General features: G+C 34.9%; 1 protein-coding gene across 2 annotated transcripts in view; it reads left to right on the top strand.

Moving 5' to 3' along the window:
- The window catches only part of LOC123237691 (MAP3K12 binding inhibitory protein 1), a 61641-nt gene extending 49494 nt beyond the window's left edge, over positions 1–12147 (top strand). The window contains exons 8-9 of one of the 2 annotated variants that reach the window (XM_044664774.1): positions 10150–10188; positions 11614–12147. In XM_044664774.1, the coding sequence (XP_044520709.1) occupies positions 10150–10188; positions 11614–11718 (144 nt within the window). In that variant the 3' untranslated portion in view covers positions 11719–12147. Of the gene's footprint in view, positions 1–10149; positions 10189–11610 lie in introns of both variants that reach the window. The other variant, XM_044664773.1, reaches the window with a different exon arrangement.
- The last annotated feature ends 7035 nt before the right edge of the window (positions 12148–19182 follow it).

Genomic DNA, 19182 nt, shown 5'->3' with positions numbered 1-19182 from the left:
ATTTAAATTTTAATTTTAAATCTGAGGATTTTTAATTTGCTCATTTTCTAGTTTTTTAAATTGCATGCTCAATTCATTAACCTCTGCCCACCCTAATTGGCTAATATATGCACTCAGTGATATAAATTTTCCCCTTAGAACTGCTTTGGCTCCATCCAATAGGTTTTGGTAAGAAGTCTTATCATTGTCATTCTCTTCAATGAAATTATTAATTGTTTCTGTGATTTGTTCTTTCACTAAATTATTTTGGAGAATCATATTATTTAATTTCTAATTAGTTTTTGGTTTGCCTCTCCATGTATTCTTACTAGTAACTATTTTTATTGCATTATGAACTGATAAGGTTACATTTATTATTTCTGCTTTTTTGCATTTGTTTGCCATGTTTCTATGCCCTATTACATGGTCTATCCTTGTGAATGTCCCATGTGCTGTTGAAAAGAAGGTGTATTACTTTTTGTCCCTATTTATTTTTCTCCATATATCTATTAACTCTAATTTTTCTAGGGTTTCATTCGCCTCTCTTATCTCTTTCTTATTTATTTTTTGGTTTGATTTATCTAGATCTGATAGGGGAAGGTTGAGGTCCCCCACTAGTATGGTTTTGCTATCAATTTCATTCTTGAGCTCCACTAGCTTCCCCTTTAGAAATTTGGAAGCTATACCGTTTGGTGCATACATATTGAGTACTGATATTTCTTCATTGTTTATACTGCCTTTTATTAGGATGTTACTTTCCCTTTCTCTTTTAACCTTATCTATTTTTACTTTGGCTCTGTCAGTGATCATGATGGCAACCCCTTGCCTTCTTTTTCTCATTTGAAGCCCAATAGATTTTGCTCCATCCTCTCATTTTCACTCTATGTATGTCTGTCTGTCTCATGTATGTTTTTGTAGACAACATATGGTAGGATTTTGGTTTCTAATCCACTCTACTATTTGCTTCCATTTTATGGGCAAGTTCATCCCATTCACATTCAGAGTTATAATTATCATCTGTGAATTCCCAGACATTTTGATTCTCTTGCCTTGTCCTGTCCTTTCTTCTTTCACTATTTCCTTCTATACCAGTGTTTTGTTTTTAATCAGTTCCCTGGATCCCCTCCCTTATTGTACTTCCCTTTCTCCCTCCCCCTTCTTATTCCCCTCTTATTCTTCTTTTGGATCTTTTTAAGCCCTCACCCTTCCTAGTGTTACTTCCCTTCCCAACCAGTCCTTTTGTTACCCTTCTACTTCTTTATAGGATGTGAATCAATTCTCTGCCCCAATGGATCTGATTCTTCTTCCCTCTTTAAGTTGATTTCAATGCACTTAAGTATTAAGTATTTCTTCTCTCTAACCTCTTTACCCTTACAGAGTATTGTTATTTTTCCCTGTTGGTCCCACATGCTTCTTTATGGAATATAAATTTATTCCTTTTTGTTTTCCTATTTTTCTTATTACATATATATATATATATATAAAACTTGACATTTCATCCTGTACTGTTTGTCACTGTTCCTTCTATGTAAACTTCTTCTAGTTACCCTGTTGGTAATAAAATTTTTTAATATTTGCCAATATCTTCTTTTCTTCTTTGGATACAAATTGATTTAACTTATTGGGTCCCTTAAAGAAAAGAATTTTTTCCCTCTCCCCCATTCTCTTAATTACCTTATGGTGATTATCTTGAGTTCTGTGTTTGGGCAGCAAACTCTCTGTTTATGTCTAGTTTTTTCTTGATGAATTCTTGGAAGTCCTAGATTTTATTGAATGACCATACTTTCCCCTGCAATAATATAGTCAGTTTTGCTGGATAGTTGATTCTTGGTTGTAGACCTAATTCTCTTGCTTTCCAGAATATTGTGTTCTATGCCTTCTGGTCCTTCAACAGATCCTGTGTTATCCTAACTGTGGTTACCTGATATCTGAATGACTTCTTTTTAGCAGCTTGTAATATTTTTTCCTTGGTCTGGTAGTTTTTTTAATTTGGCTATAACATTCCTGGAAGTTGTCAGTTATGGATTAAATGTAGGAGGTGATCTGTGGATTCTTTCAATTTCCACTTTTTCCTCTTGTTCGAGAATTTCAGGGCAATTGTCTCTGATAATTTCTTGTAGGATGCTATCTAAATTTGTTCTTTTATCTGATGTTCTGGTAATCCACTAATTCTTAAGTTGTTTCTTCTAGCTCTGTTCTCCAGATCTTTGGTTGAATTAACGAGGTGTTTCATATTCTCAAATTTTTCATTTTTTTATTTTGTTTAATACATTCTTGCTGCCTTGTGAAGTCATTTGCTTCTAGTTGTTGGGTTCTGTTTTTTAGAGATTGAATTTCAATTCTGGCTTTTTGGTCATCCTCCTTCTGGTCCGACTTTCTTTGTAGATCATCTTTTGCCTTCTTTGCTTTGTTTTCAAGCTTGCCAATTCTGGCTTTTAAGACTTTATTTTCTTGTTTTAGTTCATATATTTCCATTTTCAAATTGTCTTCAGTCTCTCTTGCCTCTCTTGATTGCTTTTTGAGTTCCTGAAGTTGTTGAGTTAATTGAATTTTGAGATCTTCCAAAGCTCGTGTCCACTTTGCTGGAACTACTTCCTCTTCTTCTATTTCTATTTCATTTGCTCTTTTTTTTCACTTTCTTGAAATAAGCTGTCAATTGTCATTTCTTTTTTCTTTTTCTGTTGCTTACTCATATTTTTTCCCTTTTTGTTCTGCTAGTTTGAACAGATGCATTTAATGATCTTTGATGAAAGATCTTCCCTCAGCTGACTATGCAGGTTTGTAGTTACTTTCTCTTTCCTCTGAAGACTTATTGTCTGTCTAATTGATGTTATCAAGCCTGTATTGATTGAATTAGTTTCTTAATCTGCCCTGAGGCTAAAACCTCCAGAGAAGGGGGGAAAAACCGTGGGGGGACAAAAAGTAGTGTTTTCTCTGAGCTGAGCTGAGCTGTCCAGCAATGGGGTCCCCTGCGCTGTCCTTGTGTTTGATCTGGTGTTCTTTCCTCTAGAAGCCCTTCGTTCTCTATCTCGATATGAGAAAACCAAGCTGTCCGTGGCCTGAGGTTTGGCTCTCTCTAAGCCACCATCTTCTGGGCATTTTTACTATGTTTCTCTGGTTTTCTCCTCCAGTCACCTTTCCAGTGCCTGTGTTCAACTCCCTGAGTCCGGTGCCAGCAAGGTCCTCTCTCCCGGCCAGTGCACCCATCTGCCCTGAGATTTCCGGGGTTGCTGTGGCACATGGGGGAGGCATCCTGGGATTCCCCTTCTAAACCCTCAGACCTGAAAGTTCAAGAATTGAAGCCTTTTTTCTTGGTGTACCTCTTTAGTTGTGCTGCAGTAGGGTTCCCCCTGCTCTGTCCCATTATCAGATTTGGCCCTCTTTCTTCTCGAAGCTCATAGTTTTCTATCTCAGTGTGTAAGGGTGTGGAGGTTTTAAGATTCACTCATCTAAGCTGCCATCTTCCCAGAATTCCCCCCATATTGTCTTAGAAGACTCAATTCAAATGTCATCTTCTCCATGTCACTTTTTCTGATCCCTTCCAAGCAAAAAGTAATCTTCTATCTTCTCTTAGCACCCTGATGACAAACCTATGACACACGTGTCAGTACTGAAACGTGTAGCCATTTTCAATCACACGCAGCCATATGCAGCTACATACAGAGAAGTATATTATTTAAACTATAAATGTCACAAAATTATGGTTTTTTTCTCAGAAGTGACAGACCACCCGAGTTATGCTCGGTTTTTTGGTGAATTTTGACATAACAAGCTCAAAAAGTTGCCCATCACTGTTTAGTACATTGTTCATCTCTCATAAAATTTATCACCATGCCTCAGGGTAGTTGGAACATTAAGAGATGATGGAAAGAAAGCAGAGCTGTTCAGCTCTTTACTTTCTTCTTTTAGTCCTTTGTTTCTTACTCATCCTTTTTTTAGGAGTAAAAAGGGCAAATAAAAATAGCCAATAAGTGAATTGATTCCCAAGATAGCAGTAGAATTTCTGGTTTTCTAGATGAGTTTGAGATCATCTGAGTCATGTGTATCCTTGAACATTGAATGAAAAAAAATGTGCTTTTCCTAACTTCTCTCATTTATCTTTAAATGATTATTAGAACAGGAGAGATATCACAGAACTAAGGAAGGGCAAACATGTCAGTTCCCAGAAAAGAAAAAAACCTGCAGACAACAGGATAGTAACCTTGCCTTTGACTTTCTGTTAACATTCAAGAATGTATTATAAGGATGGTTATGAAATGAAATGAAAGCTTTTTTTTTTTTTTAAAGAGCAAAGCTTCTTCAAGAACACATTATGCTATACTAATCCTCTTCTTTCTCCTTTTTTCTTTTTTCTCTCTTTCTTTTCTTCCTTTCCTTCCTTTCTTCCCTATACATTTAATTTATCTGACATATATACCTTCCTTAACATAAACTTTATCTTAAATGACTAGACCCAATGAGTATTCGTTAATGGTTCAGTGCCAACTTTAAAGTGTGCTCTAGTGGCATACTTTAGGGACATGTGCCTTGATCCTGTGCTACTTAGAATTTTTTCAGTGACATAGTTGGCATACTTATCAAATTTGTAAGTGACACAAAATTGAGATAGATGTGTGACCAAGTTCAGATCAAATAAGATCTTAATAGACTAGAATATTATCCTGAATCTAATAAAATTTAACAGAGATGCATGTAAAATCTTATACATGGGTTAAAACAATCAGTTTCAAAATTAGGAGATGAAAGGAGGATCATGGGCTAGATAGCCATTTCTTTAGAAATAGATTATGGGTTTTAGTGGATTATGAGTTCAGCAATGGGATATATTAACCAAGAAAGCTAATGTCAGTTTAGGCTACATTAAGATAAACAGAGAATCAAAGAAGAAGGAAGTCTTGCTGTCCTGTGCCAAGGTCAGGTCCCCTCATGCAGTCAGCTAGTTTTTTTAAAGCCTACTATGTGCTAGGCACAAAACTAGAAATGGAATAGTCCCTGACCTCAAGGAGCTTGCACTCTTTTAGAAGAGGCAAATACATAAATACAAAAATGCAATAAAAATAAAAGATGATTTTTTTTTGAGGAGAAGGAGGGTAATACTAGCAGCTAGGAGGATAAGGAAAGTCCTTCTGTAAGAAGCAGAGTTTTCTCACTTAATAGCCTTGAAGGAAACTAGTGATTCTGAGTAGTAAGGTGCCAAGAAATTTGATATTGTATGTTGGAGCAAAGTAGTAAAGCACTTTGACAGGTAAACAGAAATTTATATTTGATATTAGGGGCAACAGGGACTCATTGAAGTTTTGAGTTAGGGGAACTGAAATTACACTTGAAGAAAATCACTTTGATAGATATATGTGCATGGTGAATTGGAGAAAATTTAAGGCTTAGATCAGTGGTTCCCAGACTTTTTTGGCCTACTGCCCCCTTTTCAGAAAAAATATTACTTAGTTCCTTGGAAATTAATTTTTAAAAATGTTTAATAGCAATTAATAGGAAAGATAAATGCATCTGTGGCCATCACCGCTCCCCTGGATCGCTGCAGCACCCACCAGGGGGTGGTAGTGCCCACTTTGCAAATCACTGGCTTAGATGATGAACTGAAGTTTAAGGTAAGGAAATGAATCAGGAGACTGTTAACAGTATTCAAGGCACTAGGTAATTGGGATTTAAACAAGAGTAATGGTTATGCATAAAGAGAAGGGGACAGATGAAAAAATAATTGGTAAGTTAGAAATAGCAAGTTTTGGCATCTAACTGGGAATGTAGGGTGAAGGGGGGAATGAGAGGACTCGGGAATAATATTGAGGATGCAAACCTAAGTGGCTAGAAAATTAGTGATGCTCTTGATAGAAATAGGGAAGATTAAAAGGGAAAGGTGGGTTTAAGGGAGATGAGTTGAGGTTTGTTTGTATGAATCTGAGATGCCATCCAATTTAAAATATCCAGAGAGCAGTTGGAGACATAGATATATAAGGAGGTTAGAAGAGAGGTCAGGGCTGGTCATCTGCACAGAAGTGATGATGAAAAAAGTATGAGAGCCTCTAAAGTTACCAGGTTTAGAGTTTAAAGGGAAAATAAAAAAGGGCTCAGGACAGAGCCTTTGTGTGTTATTTTATTTCTGGATACCAGCTTGGGAAGGACATTGATCCTCTGGAAAGTTAGGATCATTTGAAGGAACTGGAAATGTATAAAGCTTGGAAAAGAAAATATTTGGGAGAATGATAGGTGACTTCAGATATTTGAAAGCCTGTCAAGTAGAAAAAGTAATAAAAATTTTTTTCTCCTTTGGTCCCAGAAGACAGGTAGAAGTTGCAACAAGATAAATTTAGGTTTTATATAAGGAAAACCTTTTCTAAAAATTAGTTTTTCTGTCATAGAATGACCTATCACTTCAATGTATTCTACCTTCACTGGAGGAAAGTGAAAATGACCATTTGTTGAAAATGCTGTAGAGAAGATTCTTGTTCCGGTATAGATTGGGCTTTGTACCCTCTAAAATCCAATTTCTGAGACTATATGATTCCATAAAAAGAAGTGAGCCAGGTGAGAAATAAAACAAAAAAAGAGTCAGAATTCTTCACTAATAATACCTTGAGAATGGTTATTAGATTCTCTGAAGGTGTTGGGGAAGGGCATAGATAAGAATTTATGTCAGATTAGAAGTCATAGATGAATTGAGGAGATAGTATCTATAACCAATTAATTTATGAATCCATTGCTATAATGGGAAAAAAGTAGGAAACTTAAATATCCTCCTGTGCCATTTCTGTAGAGGAATTAACGGTTTGGTTTGCATTATTTTCAGAGATATTATTCTAAGTACTAAATCATAGTAAAACTGCATATAGTAGAGCAAAATATCCTTCTAAGAAATGGATCTTACTTGTCCAGTTTGCCTTGTATTGGTTTGACTTTCCTAGGTTTTCTACCTAGGTCAGACTACTTTGAATATTGAAATGTATTCAGTTTTAAAGACTGCCTTTCATGGATTTGGTTATAATTTATGTACAGATTACTCCCAAATCTGGATATCTAAGATGTCTCAATGGCACCTTAAACCTGACATGTATGAAATGGAAGTCATATTTTCCTCTAAACACAACTGTCCTCCCATTTCCCATTTCTCTTCAGAGTATGCATATTCTTCTGTTTACTTCAGTTCTAAATCTCAAAATCATCCTTGATTATTTCCTCTTTTACTTTCTAAAACATAACCCATATCTAGTCACTTACTAAGTCTTAATGAGCCTTCCTTTAAAACAGTTTTCATATCCCTCCTATTTTCTCCATTCACTGGGCCACTTCCTGGTTCAGGATAACTTGTGGACTGTTGAAAGAACCACCTAAGTATTCTTCTTGCTTCAATTCTCCTCTCCAATATAGTCTCCCTGAATCAGCCAAATTACTATTCCTTATTGTGTCACTGCTCTATTTAGAAATCTTCACTGACTCCTTTTTGCTTCTCAACTTTTTGCTTCTCACTGAAAGTCAGGCTCCCAACCTACATTTTTAGATGTAATCATGTTACTTTCCTCATGCATTTTACATTCTACCGATATTGGCTTATTACTAGCCTTGACCTGAATTAACATTCCATCCATTCTCTTTATGGCTTTGTATGTACAGGCTGATACCTATGCCTCTACCTTTTAAAATCTTTTAACTTCTTTTAAAGCACTTCTTTTAAAGCTCAGTTCAGGAGACATAGCTAGTTGGTTCCGTGGATTGAGACTTAGAGACATAAGGGTCCTGGGTTCAAATATGGCTTCAGACACTTCCAAGCTGTGTAGCACTAGCAAATCACTTAACTCCGATAGCCTAGCCCTTACCACTCTCCTGCTTTGGAACCAATAATACACAGTATTGATTTTAAGATGGAAGGTAAGGGTTTAAAAAAAAAAAAAACTGAGATCAGGTGTCACCTGCTGAACCGTTCTCCATTCTCACTGCTCCATACCCATTAATGTTCTTTTCTTCCTGAAGTTAAATAGTATATATTTAGTCATCTGTGTATATGTTGTAAGATTTTCATCAACTTTTTTACTTTTATCTCCCTAGCACCTAATGCTGTGCCATACACATAGTATGCACTTAATATATTTTTGTTAGAATTAAGTCAAATTTAATTATTGTTAATAACAGTATTGATTAGGCCATTCTACATGGAAGTTCATGTGTCTTCTTTTAATCTGTATTTTTATTACTATAACAATACACAAAGTTTTAGCAAAAAGAATTTTAGCTTTTTAAAAATACAATAATTCATTTTCATCAAACATATAAAAATCTTATTTTGGAGGTGTGTGGGACTAAATGTGCACAAGTAAAACCTTAGGACCCTTGCTCTTCCTAACTTTGGAAATGCCTTCTTAGGAAAAATTTGGCAAATGGTATGTAGCATGCTTTCTTGAACCTTAGGCAAATCACTTGACCTTGGAGGGAGTAGGGAAGGTCTCATTTGCCTAATTTATGACACACCAAGCCAGAACAAGGACTCATTATGTTATTCTTATGGATTGGTTGCCTCATTTGTAAAAAGTGGAATAATATTAAACCTTTCCAAAGGTTGGAGACCAAACCAAGATGGTCTTTTGGGTTCTAAATTTCTACTCAGAATAATTCTCTGTAATCCTATTTTCTAAATCATATGTAAAAACACAGAAAAGCTCTTCTGAGATAACTTTGTTACAATTTTTAACAACTTTAATTCTTGACCCAATGGGAAAAAAAGTAATAGTGTTCCACCATTTTAGCTAACTCCCTATTCCCTTCTAGCCTAAAGACATTTCCCTTCATTTCGTCACTTTGCTGGAAGAGGGAGGAAAAAGAGAAAGAAGCTAGAAAGCTCCTATGTTCTTCTACTGACCCCAGGCTCTCGACTGTATTATTACTTAGAGGGGTTAGAAGCAAGAACATAAATGTATTCTTAATAATGTTTAATCTTCCATTTGGAGTAACATTATCTTTACAAGATCATCCTTTCTAGGGTTTTGACCTATATCAAAGTAGCTATGAGAATTAGACTTGTGCCTAGACCTATTCTCATGCTTTCTTTTTTAAAATTATTTCCATATTCATTTTTGTAAGTAAATACTCTTGTAAAACCAAAACACCAAAACATAAACTCAAATAGCAGGTGATAAAATGTATGCTTTTATCTGCATTCCTACTCTCAACAGTTCTTTCTCTGGAGATAGATAGCATTCTTTGTCATAAGTCCCTCAAGAATTGTCCTGAATCATTGTATTGCTGAGAGTAGCTAAGACTATCACATTTGATCATTCAACAATATTGCTGTATATGATATTTTCCCTAGTTCTTCTTATTTCACTCTGTATCAGTTCATGTAGGTCTTTCCAGCTCTTTCTGAAATCATCCTGCTCATTGTTTCTTATAGCCCATTAGCTTTTCATCACCCTCATTTAATACATATTGTTGAGCCATTCCTCAATTGATGGACATCTCTTCAATTTCCAATTCTTTGCAACCACAAAAAGAGCAGCTATAAACATTTTTGTACAAGCAGGTCATTTCCCCCCATTTTTTTTAATCTCTTTGGAATATAGACCAGGTAGTGGTATTACTGGATTAAAAAGTATGCATTGTTTTATAGCCTTTTGGGCATAATTCCAAATTGCCCTCCAAAATGGTTGAATCAGTTCTGCCAGCAATGCAGCAGTGCCTCATTTTTGTCACATTCTCCCCAACATTTATCATTTTTCTTTACTGATATATTGATATATATATATAACCTCATACCTATCAGATATACATATATAATATGTAATATTGCTAAACATGCTAAATATAAAATACATACATAAATATATATAGATATATATCTACATAAATATATATCTGAGAGGTATGAGATTGTAACTCAGAGTTGTTTTAATTTGCATTTCTCTAATCAACAGAAATTTAGAATATTTTTTCATATTTTCTCATGCTTTCCTTAGCATTCTATTTACTGTATGGAATAAAGGATAATTTGTTGAATTGGGCAGGTGACATATTTTATGCCTGTCTTTAAGTATTGCTATTAGAAATTTTTTTCTAGAAATTCATGATGGAATTACATGTCTTCTGCCAATCTTCTGCCAATATTCTAAAGCAGAATTGGTCACCCAGATTTTTATGAGTTAGTAAATTTTTTTTTCCCATGTTCATTAGAATTTTTCTGGAAAAAGAAGAAAAGTGCAACCACCACAAGTAAGTTTTTATCTTAATTTAATTCCAGTCTCTAAAGTGTAGGTTTGGCTTTTAACTATGCAAATTATTAAAACCTTCATGTTATAATTGTCTAGTATTAGTAGGGTGAAATCTCATCAGTTTCTGAAGCATAAGACTTTTTTATATAGAAAGTTTTTTTTTTTTTAACACTTCAAATACCCTACATTTGTTTGTAACAAAGTATCTAATAGGAAATCATATAATTTGATTTCATGAGTCATAAGGATTTCTAATTTATACAGGTCTTAATGTAGTTTTAAGCTTTAGACCTAAGTATAGTTTTAAGCTTTAATATCATGAAACTACACTTATATGAACTTGAAAAGTTTATTTATATAATTAGTTTAAAACCAGTCAGCCCTGGGCTTGAAGTCAGGAAGACCCAAGACCCATGGTCAAATCTGGCTTAGTCTTATGACCCTGGGCAAGCCATTGTCTGCCTTAGTTTCCTCATCAGTAAAAATGAGGATAATAATAGTACCTTACTTTCAGAATTGTTGTGAGAATCAAATGAAAATGAAATTTGTAAAACACCTTGTAAATCTTAAAGTGCTGTATAATGCTAGCTATTATTGTTGTTGTTATTTAAACTGAAATTTTAAATTATTTTTCTCCCCAACAATGCACACTCATTTACATTGCATTTTTGTTTTTGGTTTTTAATTTTTAAGCATTATTTTTCAGAGGAGATAGTACAGTATAATATGATAAAAAGTAAAAAAGAATTGATAAGATTATTTATTTCACTAGGATAACCTAAAAAGGAACACTGTAGAAGAATTTTCATATAAGTAACTGATAAAAATAACTAGGGTTGATTTTTTTTTTTAATAGCTACGGACATTTTACACTTTAAAGTCATAAAGAAAATGATGATTTTTAACATTTCATATTTGTTTTTATACTACTTAAACTTACTATATTTATTTACAAAACTTAAAAAATCAGTTTCTTGTTGAAAGGAAAAACATATCTATTTGTATTTAGTACTTTATTTACACATTTAAAGTATTGGGTAGTTTCTTCATTTATAAAATATGTATAATAATATTTACACTGAAATAAGACAGACTTAGTGGATTAAAAACCATGCTTGAACCTGAGTTCAAGTGCAATCTCTCATATAGTACTGGATATGTGACCTTGGGTTAGTCATTTGACTATTTCAGGGCCTTGAGCAACGTGCTAAAAATTTTAGTTGCAGAACAGTTGCCAGTTTTCATTCATTGGTCAATAACCATTGCATATTGATGGTAATGAAAGTACATATCTAGATTAAAAAATATCTAAAATGTTTCTACTCTCTAGAGATATAAAGAAATTCTATTTTGTAAACCTTAAAGCATATAGAAATGTGAATTATTGTTATTGCTTAATAAGTTGTGCTCTTATCTTATACAGCAGAACTATTCATTGGCTGAACTTGATGAAAAAATTAGTGCCCTTAAACAAGCTCTCCTAAGGAAATCAAATGAAACAGAATCCATGGTCACTGATCAGCTTCCATAATGAAGTCTCTTCATCAATGGCATTTTTGTCACACATGTAACTTAAGGATCTCTTTAGACAGTCTTTACACCAAATTTTTTCTTGAAGTTTTGCTAGAAGCGTGCTAGAATGTTAGTCCTATAAATAAATAAATATAACTACTAGTTTATTTTAAAATATTTTGTGAATGCTTTGAAAATAGAAGTAGCTGAATTTGTTCCCTTCTGTTCTTAAGGAGGTGTTTTAGCATTGTTGTTGTTTTTAGAAAGTTAAAAAAATTAATTTGCAAAATCGTATTTTTATCTGTAATTATTTGTGGACCAGGAAGACCAAACTTTTATATTTTCAATATTGGTGTTTATTGTTTTTATTTTTTTAAATAGTATCCTGTTTTTATAATGTCTGTTTTTAAATACCATTGTTTATGTAAATAAATGAAATTTTCATGTCTCTTGATCTTGTAAAAATTAAGCCTTCTGGACAACAGTTCCATTGTATAAACATATAAGCTATTTTCCCTAAAGATTATCATATCCTTTTTTTTAAACTCTCATCGTCTGTCGGTATCAGACCAAAGAGTGACAAGAGCTAGGCAATCAGGGTTAAATGACTTGCCCAGAATCAGAGACCAGATTTGAACCCTAGTGCTTCTAACTCCAGGCCTGTGATACCTAACTCCCCCAAGATTATCATATTCTAACAAATACAATCTAACTTTATCTTGCTGGTCACTAGCTCATTTGTTTTTATATTGATGAAACAGCAATATGATGAGATGCAGCTAAGCTTACACAGAAAACTATAAAAAATAGTAATGGAACTCAAGTCATAAGACTTAGGCCAATATGGACACTATCTATTAGATTTATTTTTTCTCCTCTGGGTGGAAAAGAAATATTTTCTACTTACAATAATTTCAAAAATTTAAACATTTGAGGACTGTCAATACATAACAATCAGAATTATGGAACTTTAAAACACCCCATACCTAAACAATATTTCACTCTAATATACAAAACATCTTTTGTTTGAAGAACTCCCATCTAAATATCCTACAGAAATAAAATTTTACATGTACTAATGCAGTTTTAGCAGAGATTTTAAAACAAAATATTAAGGCAAAATATATGTAATATTATTAACTGTTTCTCTTCCCTTTTTTTTTTTTTTTTGTATTGAGAAACAGTTGCAGACCTGATAATGGCCTGCATATTTGTTGTCTAAAGTCTATCCAAATTCCAGGAAAGTCACATGAAAGACTTTAAATTCAACCGAAGATATTAGGGGAATGAAGAGGAAAGGATAAGTATACCATAAGCGTTTCAGGAAGTAATTGGTAGATTTAATTTTTATTTCCTCTCTTGTTCAAAGGTATCAAAGTTTTCCTTGATGAGTTCTTATGTTAAGATGTCCAGGATTTTTTTGATTGTGGCTTTCAGGTATTTTGATGTTCTTAGATTCTCTCTCCTGCATCTGTTTTCCAAGTCAGACATTTTTCCAGTGAATTATTTTAGATTCCCTTCTGGTTTTTCATATTTTTATTATGTCTTTTTGTTTCCTGTTATTTTTGGATTCATTAGCTTCTGTTTGCCCAATTCTAATTTTTAGTTATTTTCTTCTTTGTGTTTACTTTTCCATTTGGCCAATCCTACTCTATAAAGAGTTATTTTATCTTTTTTTTTTTTTTTTTTGGCCTCATTTCCATTTGCTCCTTTCTATTCCTTAGGAAATTGCTTTCTTCAATGTATTTTTGGGCATCATTTCCTTTTGACCTCTTCAAGTTTTTAGGGGGTTGATTTTTTTTCCCAGCTGTTGAGTTTTTCTGTCAGTCCTATTTTATTTGATTTTTTAACTCCTTTTCAAGTTCTTCCAGAGGATCTTTTGGGACCTGACCTCCTTTTTACACTTACTTTTTTTTTTTTTTAACCCTTAACTTCTATGTATTGACTTATAGGTGGAAGAGTGGTAAGGGTAGGCAATAGGGGACAAGTGACTTGCCCAGGGTCACACAGCTGGGAAGTGTCTGAGGCCAGATTTGAACCTAGGACTTCCCATCTCTAGGCCTGGCTCTCAATCCACTGAGCTACCCAGCTTCCCCCTACACTTACTTTTGAGGCTTCATATGTTTCCTTTTTGGCTTCCTCTTCTGAGTTTTGTACTTTGTACTTACTTTTCACTAAAGTAACTTTCTAAGGTCAGGTTTATTTTTTTTTTTTTGTCTTTTGCTCAATTTTTGGTAATTTCATTTTATCTGTTGAGATTTTCTTTGTTCCTGGGGTAGAAGGAGCACTTCTCCAAGCTTACAGAATATTCTTCTCTGGTACATAGGGTAGGTCCAGTTGCTTTTGTTTCCCACAATGTATCTGTTGGGCAGCCCAACTGCTTTGCTCTAGAGAGGCTTGAAGCTGCTTTATCCAGCTAGATTCAGCACCACATGTTACCAGTTCCCCAATTGTTTTGTGGGCTGGACTGGACCCTACTCTATTGCTTCCCTACCTCTGCCAAGTGGCTTGGGCTGAACCAGGTCCCCTGCTCTGGGTTCTGCTGCCTCTAACTCTCTGCTGCCACATGGAGTGAATAGGTTTTCTGCTGTCTCTGCCTTCACTATCCTTGCAGAATAATTTATACTGTGGCCAGTCCCCAACCCTGCCCTTTCTGCCTTCTATGCCTTTGTTGAGTGTTTTCTTCTGTGGACTTTAAAAGAATGGTTCATTGATCCTTCTTAGTTTTTTTTAGCTTTACTCTCACTAACCTTTCTTCCCTCCATCCCAGACCCCCACTTTAAAAAAAAAAGAGCCTTTCAATAAATGAATATAATCAAGCAAAACAATTTCGCACATTGGCCATATCCAAAAATAAACATCTCATTCAGCATCTCAAGTCCATGACATCTTTCAGGGGGTGATTAACTGATCCAGTAGACTCCTGGTCATTGCATTGGTCAGAGTTCTCTAGTTTTTCAGAGTTGTTTTTCTTTGTAATTTTATAGTCAAGTGATGGCAAATCTATGGCACACGCACCAAAAAGGGCACGCCTGCAGTCGCCCACCAGAGTTCATTACTAGAAAATCAGAGGGCCTGGGGCAGGGCTGTTCTCCTCCCCCTCTCCATGAGCCTGAGGATATTACTCATTTCACCCACCCCACTGCCCAGCAGCCCATTGGGAGCATTTCCTCCCTCCCCTGTTTGGGGTAAGAAGTTGGTGGTGGGGGTCATATGCTGCATGTGGGTATGGCACAAGTGGCAGCCTACTGAGTCAGTGTGTTAAGATGATTCCCATGGTGGGGTTGGAGGGGAGCAGAGCTCACAGTATGACACATAGCTGGAGGGGAGCAGAACACTGGGGCTACTCTCCTTCCCCTCTCCACACACACCTCTCCTCACCACCCCTCTGCCCAATGGGCTTCCTCCCTTTCCTGTCTGGGGCAAGTTGGGGGATGGGGATGGTCTCTAGGAAGGCATGGCATGGCACTTGATCTGGGTGATGACATTGTGGGACAGGACCTGGCACTCTTATCTCTAAAAGGTTCATCACTGGTATAGCTACTAGGTAGTGTTCTGATAATGTTTATTTCACTCTGTGTAAGTTCATTTAAATCTTCCTAATTTATTTTGGATCTGCTCTCTTTTGGTGCAGTCATATTCCATTATTCATTCCACCATTTGACAGGTAGCTACTTAGTTTCCAGTTCTTTGCTACAACAAAAAGTATTACTATCTGTGTTTTTCTGTAAATATATATGTATATGTGTATACACACACACACACACACACACACACACACACACACACAAATGCCCAAAGGATATGGGAAAGTTTATAAAATCATGAAATGGAGAAGAAGGTAGGTGGTGGTTAATATGGACTTGTTCACCATAACCCAAAGCAACAGATTCTTTTTAAATGTGAAAGATAATTCTAATAAAAAGTAAAAAACTTTTTTTCACAGTGGATCATAAAAAAAAAAAGTAAGGTATTTCTTGACCCCTGCTCCCCAAATTGAATACCTCACAGAAGTTAAGAATTGGAGGGAACCTTGGAGGTAATCTTGTTCAACCTATTTACTGAACAAGAATCTCTTCTTCAACACTACTGACATATCATACAACCTTTACTAAAAAATCTTCAGTGAAAGAAAACTCACTATTTCCTAAGGTATTCCACTGTTAGAAAGTTTTCCTTCATATTGAAATTTTGCCTGCAATTTCCACCTATGACAACTTACCCTTTTTTGTAGCCACGCTGGATGAGTATAGCCTTTCCCACTGAATATTTAAGATACTTGAAGATAGTAGTCATCTCCCCTAACCCTCTTAAGTATTTTCTTAGCCCTTCTCAGTTTTTAACTATAACTTGATTGATGTGCATATTTCTTCCCTTATGTACTCCATACTTTCTAATTGTTTAATTTTTAACCTAATTAATCTAATTTTTAGGACCATGGTCCTAAAACATGTCCTAAAAATGTTACCCAATATTTTGAGGATCTTTCTTTGGATATCTTCATATAGATGCTTGGGGATACAGATAGAAAATACAAGTTCAAGAAGGGTCTAATGTAAGTTCATGGACAACAGAAACATTTTAAGCCACTCGAGGAAATTAAAGTATGTTTGGAGTATGTGCCTACTAGTTTAAGGTTAATGACATAGGAAACAAACATGCTTCACCATGGAACAATCCTGCTATGATCTGTTTTGTCTGGTTTTAGAAAGGAACCAATAGAGTATTTTTGTGTATGTGTGATGCTTTAAGGTGGGGGACAGGTATCTTAAGTTTCTAAAGAAGAGTGGGAAACAATCTTTGAAAAGAGGTTCCAGAATAGAAGAATGTCAGTTGAAGGAGGAAGGAAAGGAAAAAGACAACTGTACACTTTCAGCTAAAACAAGCAAATAAATTCAAGGTTCTTCCAGAAGAGGAATTAGCTGAATGCTCTTAGGAGGAAGTAGCTTCTTCTCCAAGGAATGCTGTACTATATATAGCAATCAGATGAGAAAGATCAGAGGAAGAAAGGTAGAAATGTTCTGGTTGATGATTCCCTATTCAGAGGTACTGAGGCAGTTATTTATCATTCTGGTAACAGTAGTAACATGTCTTCTCTTCCCCAAATATTTATCCCAAGACATCTTAGAGTCTTAAGATTTCAAAACTGCTACTAGAGAGCAGCTGGGTATCTGAGAGAATTGAGAGCCAGGCCCAGAGATGGGAGGTCCTGGGTTCAAATGTGGCCTCAGACACTTCCCAGCTGTGTGACCCTAGGCAAGTCACTTGACCTCCATTACCTGGCCCTTACTACTCTCCTGCCTTAGAATCAACACCTACTATTGATTCTAAGACAGAAGGTAAGCGTTTAAAAAAAAAAAAGAAACTGCTACTAATTACTATTATTCACATGCACATAAACTGCCAGAAGAACAAATTTCCAAGGATTGCAGTCTTGGGCAAAAATTGAAAGATCACAAAGTACTTGTGTTTTTCTCATTGCTGCCCATTGGAGGCAAGGCCTATCAAGAGAAAAAAAAAATGATTTAGGAAATGAATATCACCAAAATGGTGTCCTAAGTATAGGATGTAGCTTTCTAGAATGAGACTTAAAAAATAGAGATTCCTAGCCAAGGTTGGAGTATACTACTAAAGGCTGGTAGAAAAGTGTTTGAAAATCTAATAAAAACTATTGCTTTCACCTGCCCCCTACGTACCCCCATCAAGTTAGATACAGGATAGCTACAACAAAGGAAGCTGAGTTATAACACAGGAGCCAGAAATCTAAGCCCTTAAATGTCCTTATGCAAATATACAAAGTTTAGCCAACAAGAGAGAGGAACTAAAGGTTCAGGTGCAAGAAGACATTTGACTTCAAAAGTATCACTAAGAAAACTCTATATCTTTTAACCTGGTAATATCACTATTAGGCTCATTTTTTAAGGTGACGAGGAAAAAAAGAAAGCAAAGGAACCTGTGTGTTCTAAAATATTATAGCAGCTCTCTTCATTGGTGGAAAAGAACTGGAATTTAAGAGAATGCCCCATCAAAAGAAGCAAGGCTAAATAAGCTATGACATATGATTGTAATGGAATCATACTATGCTGTAAAAAATGATGAGCATGTTAATTAAAAAAAAAACCATGGATAGACCTTCATGTAATTATGAAGAGTGAAAGAAGCAGAACCAAAAGAATATTAAAAGAATAGCAACAGAAATATTGTTTAAAGAATGACTTGAAATAAGCATGACATAGTTTTATATTATACATATATCTTTTTGTCAAATGATGTCTACTCTAATATGAGAAAAATAGACAGAAGAAATTACCTGAGAATTTTAATATAATGAATAAATAATTTTTTAAGTTGGTGAAATGAAACTCATGACTTGAATGTGTTCTTGATGTCTATGCTTTATTCACAAGGAACAGCATAGGTAAAAGAGATGGGGTAATTTAATATTTAGAAGATACACTCAGAGAAAATGCAGAATTCAGAGAGATTCCTTGCATTGGTGAAGGATATTTGGGCAATGATCAGGGAGGAAAAGGCAAATAATTCTGGAATCAGAATATATTACAGACTTCCTGTTAATAAATCAACTCAAGTTTAAGAATCATTATTAACATAAAGGCATGAAAATATAGTGATGGGACATTTTGATTATCCAGATATACCAGAACTGCTTGTTACTCCTTGACTTGCCTTAATTAGTGCTTTCATTTTTCAAAAAATGGAAGGACCAACAAGGTTCTAAAAATGAGCTTCAGATAGGGAAGCAGAGGAAGTCAAACAATCTGACACATCTTGAATTTTTGAAAACATATTTTAAAGAGCTCAGAGAAAGGATGCATGTGATGATATGGCCTCAAATTATACAAGGGCAATCATCTCTTGACAATGAAATTCTGATGACATGATGAAAAACAATTTCAATAAGAAAGAAAAAGGATTTCTTTAGAGGCCAGTGTGGACACAACAGGTATTAACCAACTAATTTAGATTTTTAAAAGATAAGTGTAGCTTTTCCATAAGCAATGAAGCTAGGATAAGGAGGGAAATTGGGAATATATTTGAGTGTCAAATATCAGGGTATCAAACATCTGATAGGAATCTGATATACAACTTAAATATATGACCAGATATAAACAAATGATTCTTTAAAGTAACACAAATTATTATCATGGAAAATTGTGTCTAATAAGAGAAATGCAAATAAAAAACAACTCTGAACTATCACCTCAACTAGCAAATTTGGAAGGATGACAAAATATGGAAAAGTTAATGTTAAAGGAGATTTAGTAAAACTGTTACACTAAAAATACTGGTGAAAGAACTATAAATTGGATCAACCATTCTGAAAAGTAGTTTGGAATTTTGGAATTAGTGATAAAGAAGTGAACATTCTCAGAAATTCTGCTACTAGGTATATCCCCTAAGGCAGGGGTTGGCAATGTATGGCTCTCCAGCCATATCTGGCTCCTCCCGACCTGCTAGCAAA

Source organism: Gracilinanus agilis, chromosome 2 (assembly GCF_016433145.1).
Source record: "Gracilinanus agilis isolate LMUSP501 chromosome 2, AgileGrace, whole genome shotgun sequence".
NCBI lineage: Eukaryota > Metazoa > Chordata > Mammalia > Didelphimorphia > Didelphidae > Gracilinanus > Gracilinanus agilis.
Note: the sequence above shows the minus strand (reverse complement) of the source record. Positions and strands in the feature narration are given on the sequence as shown.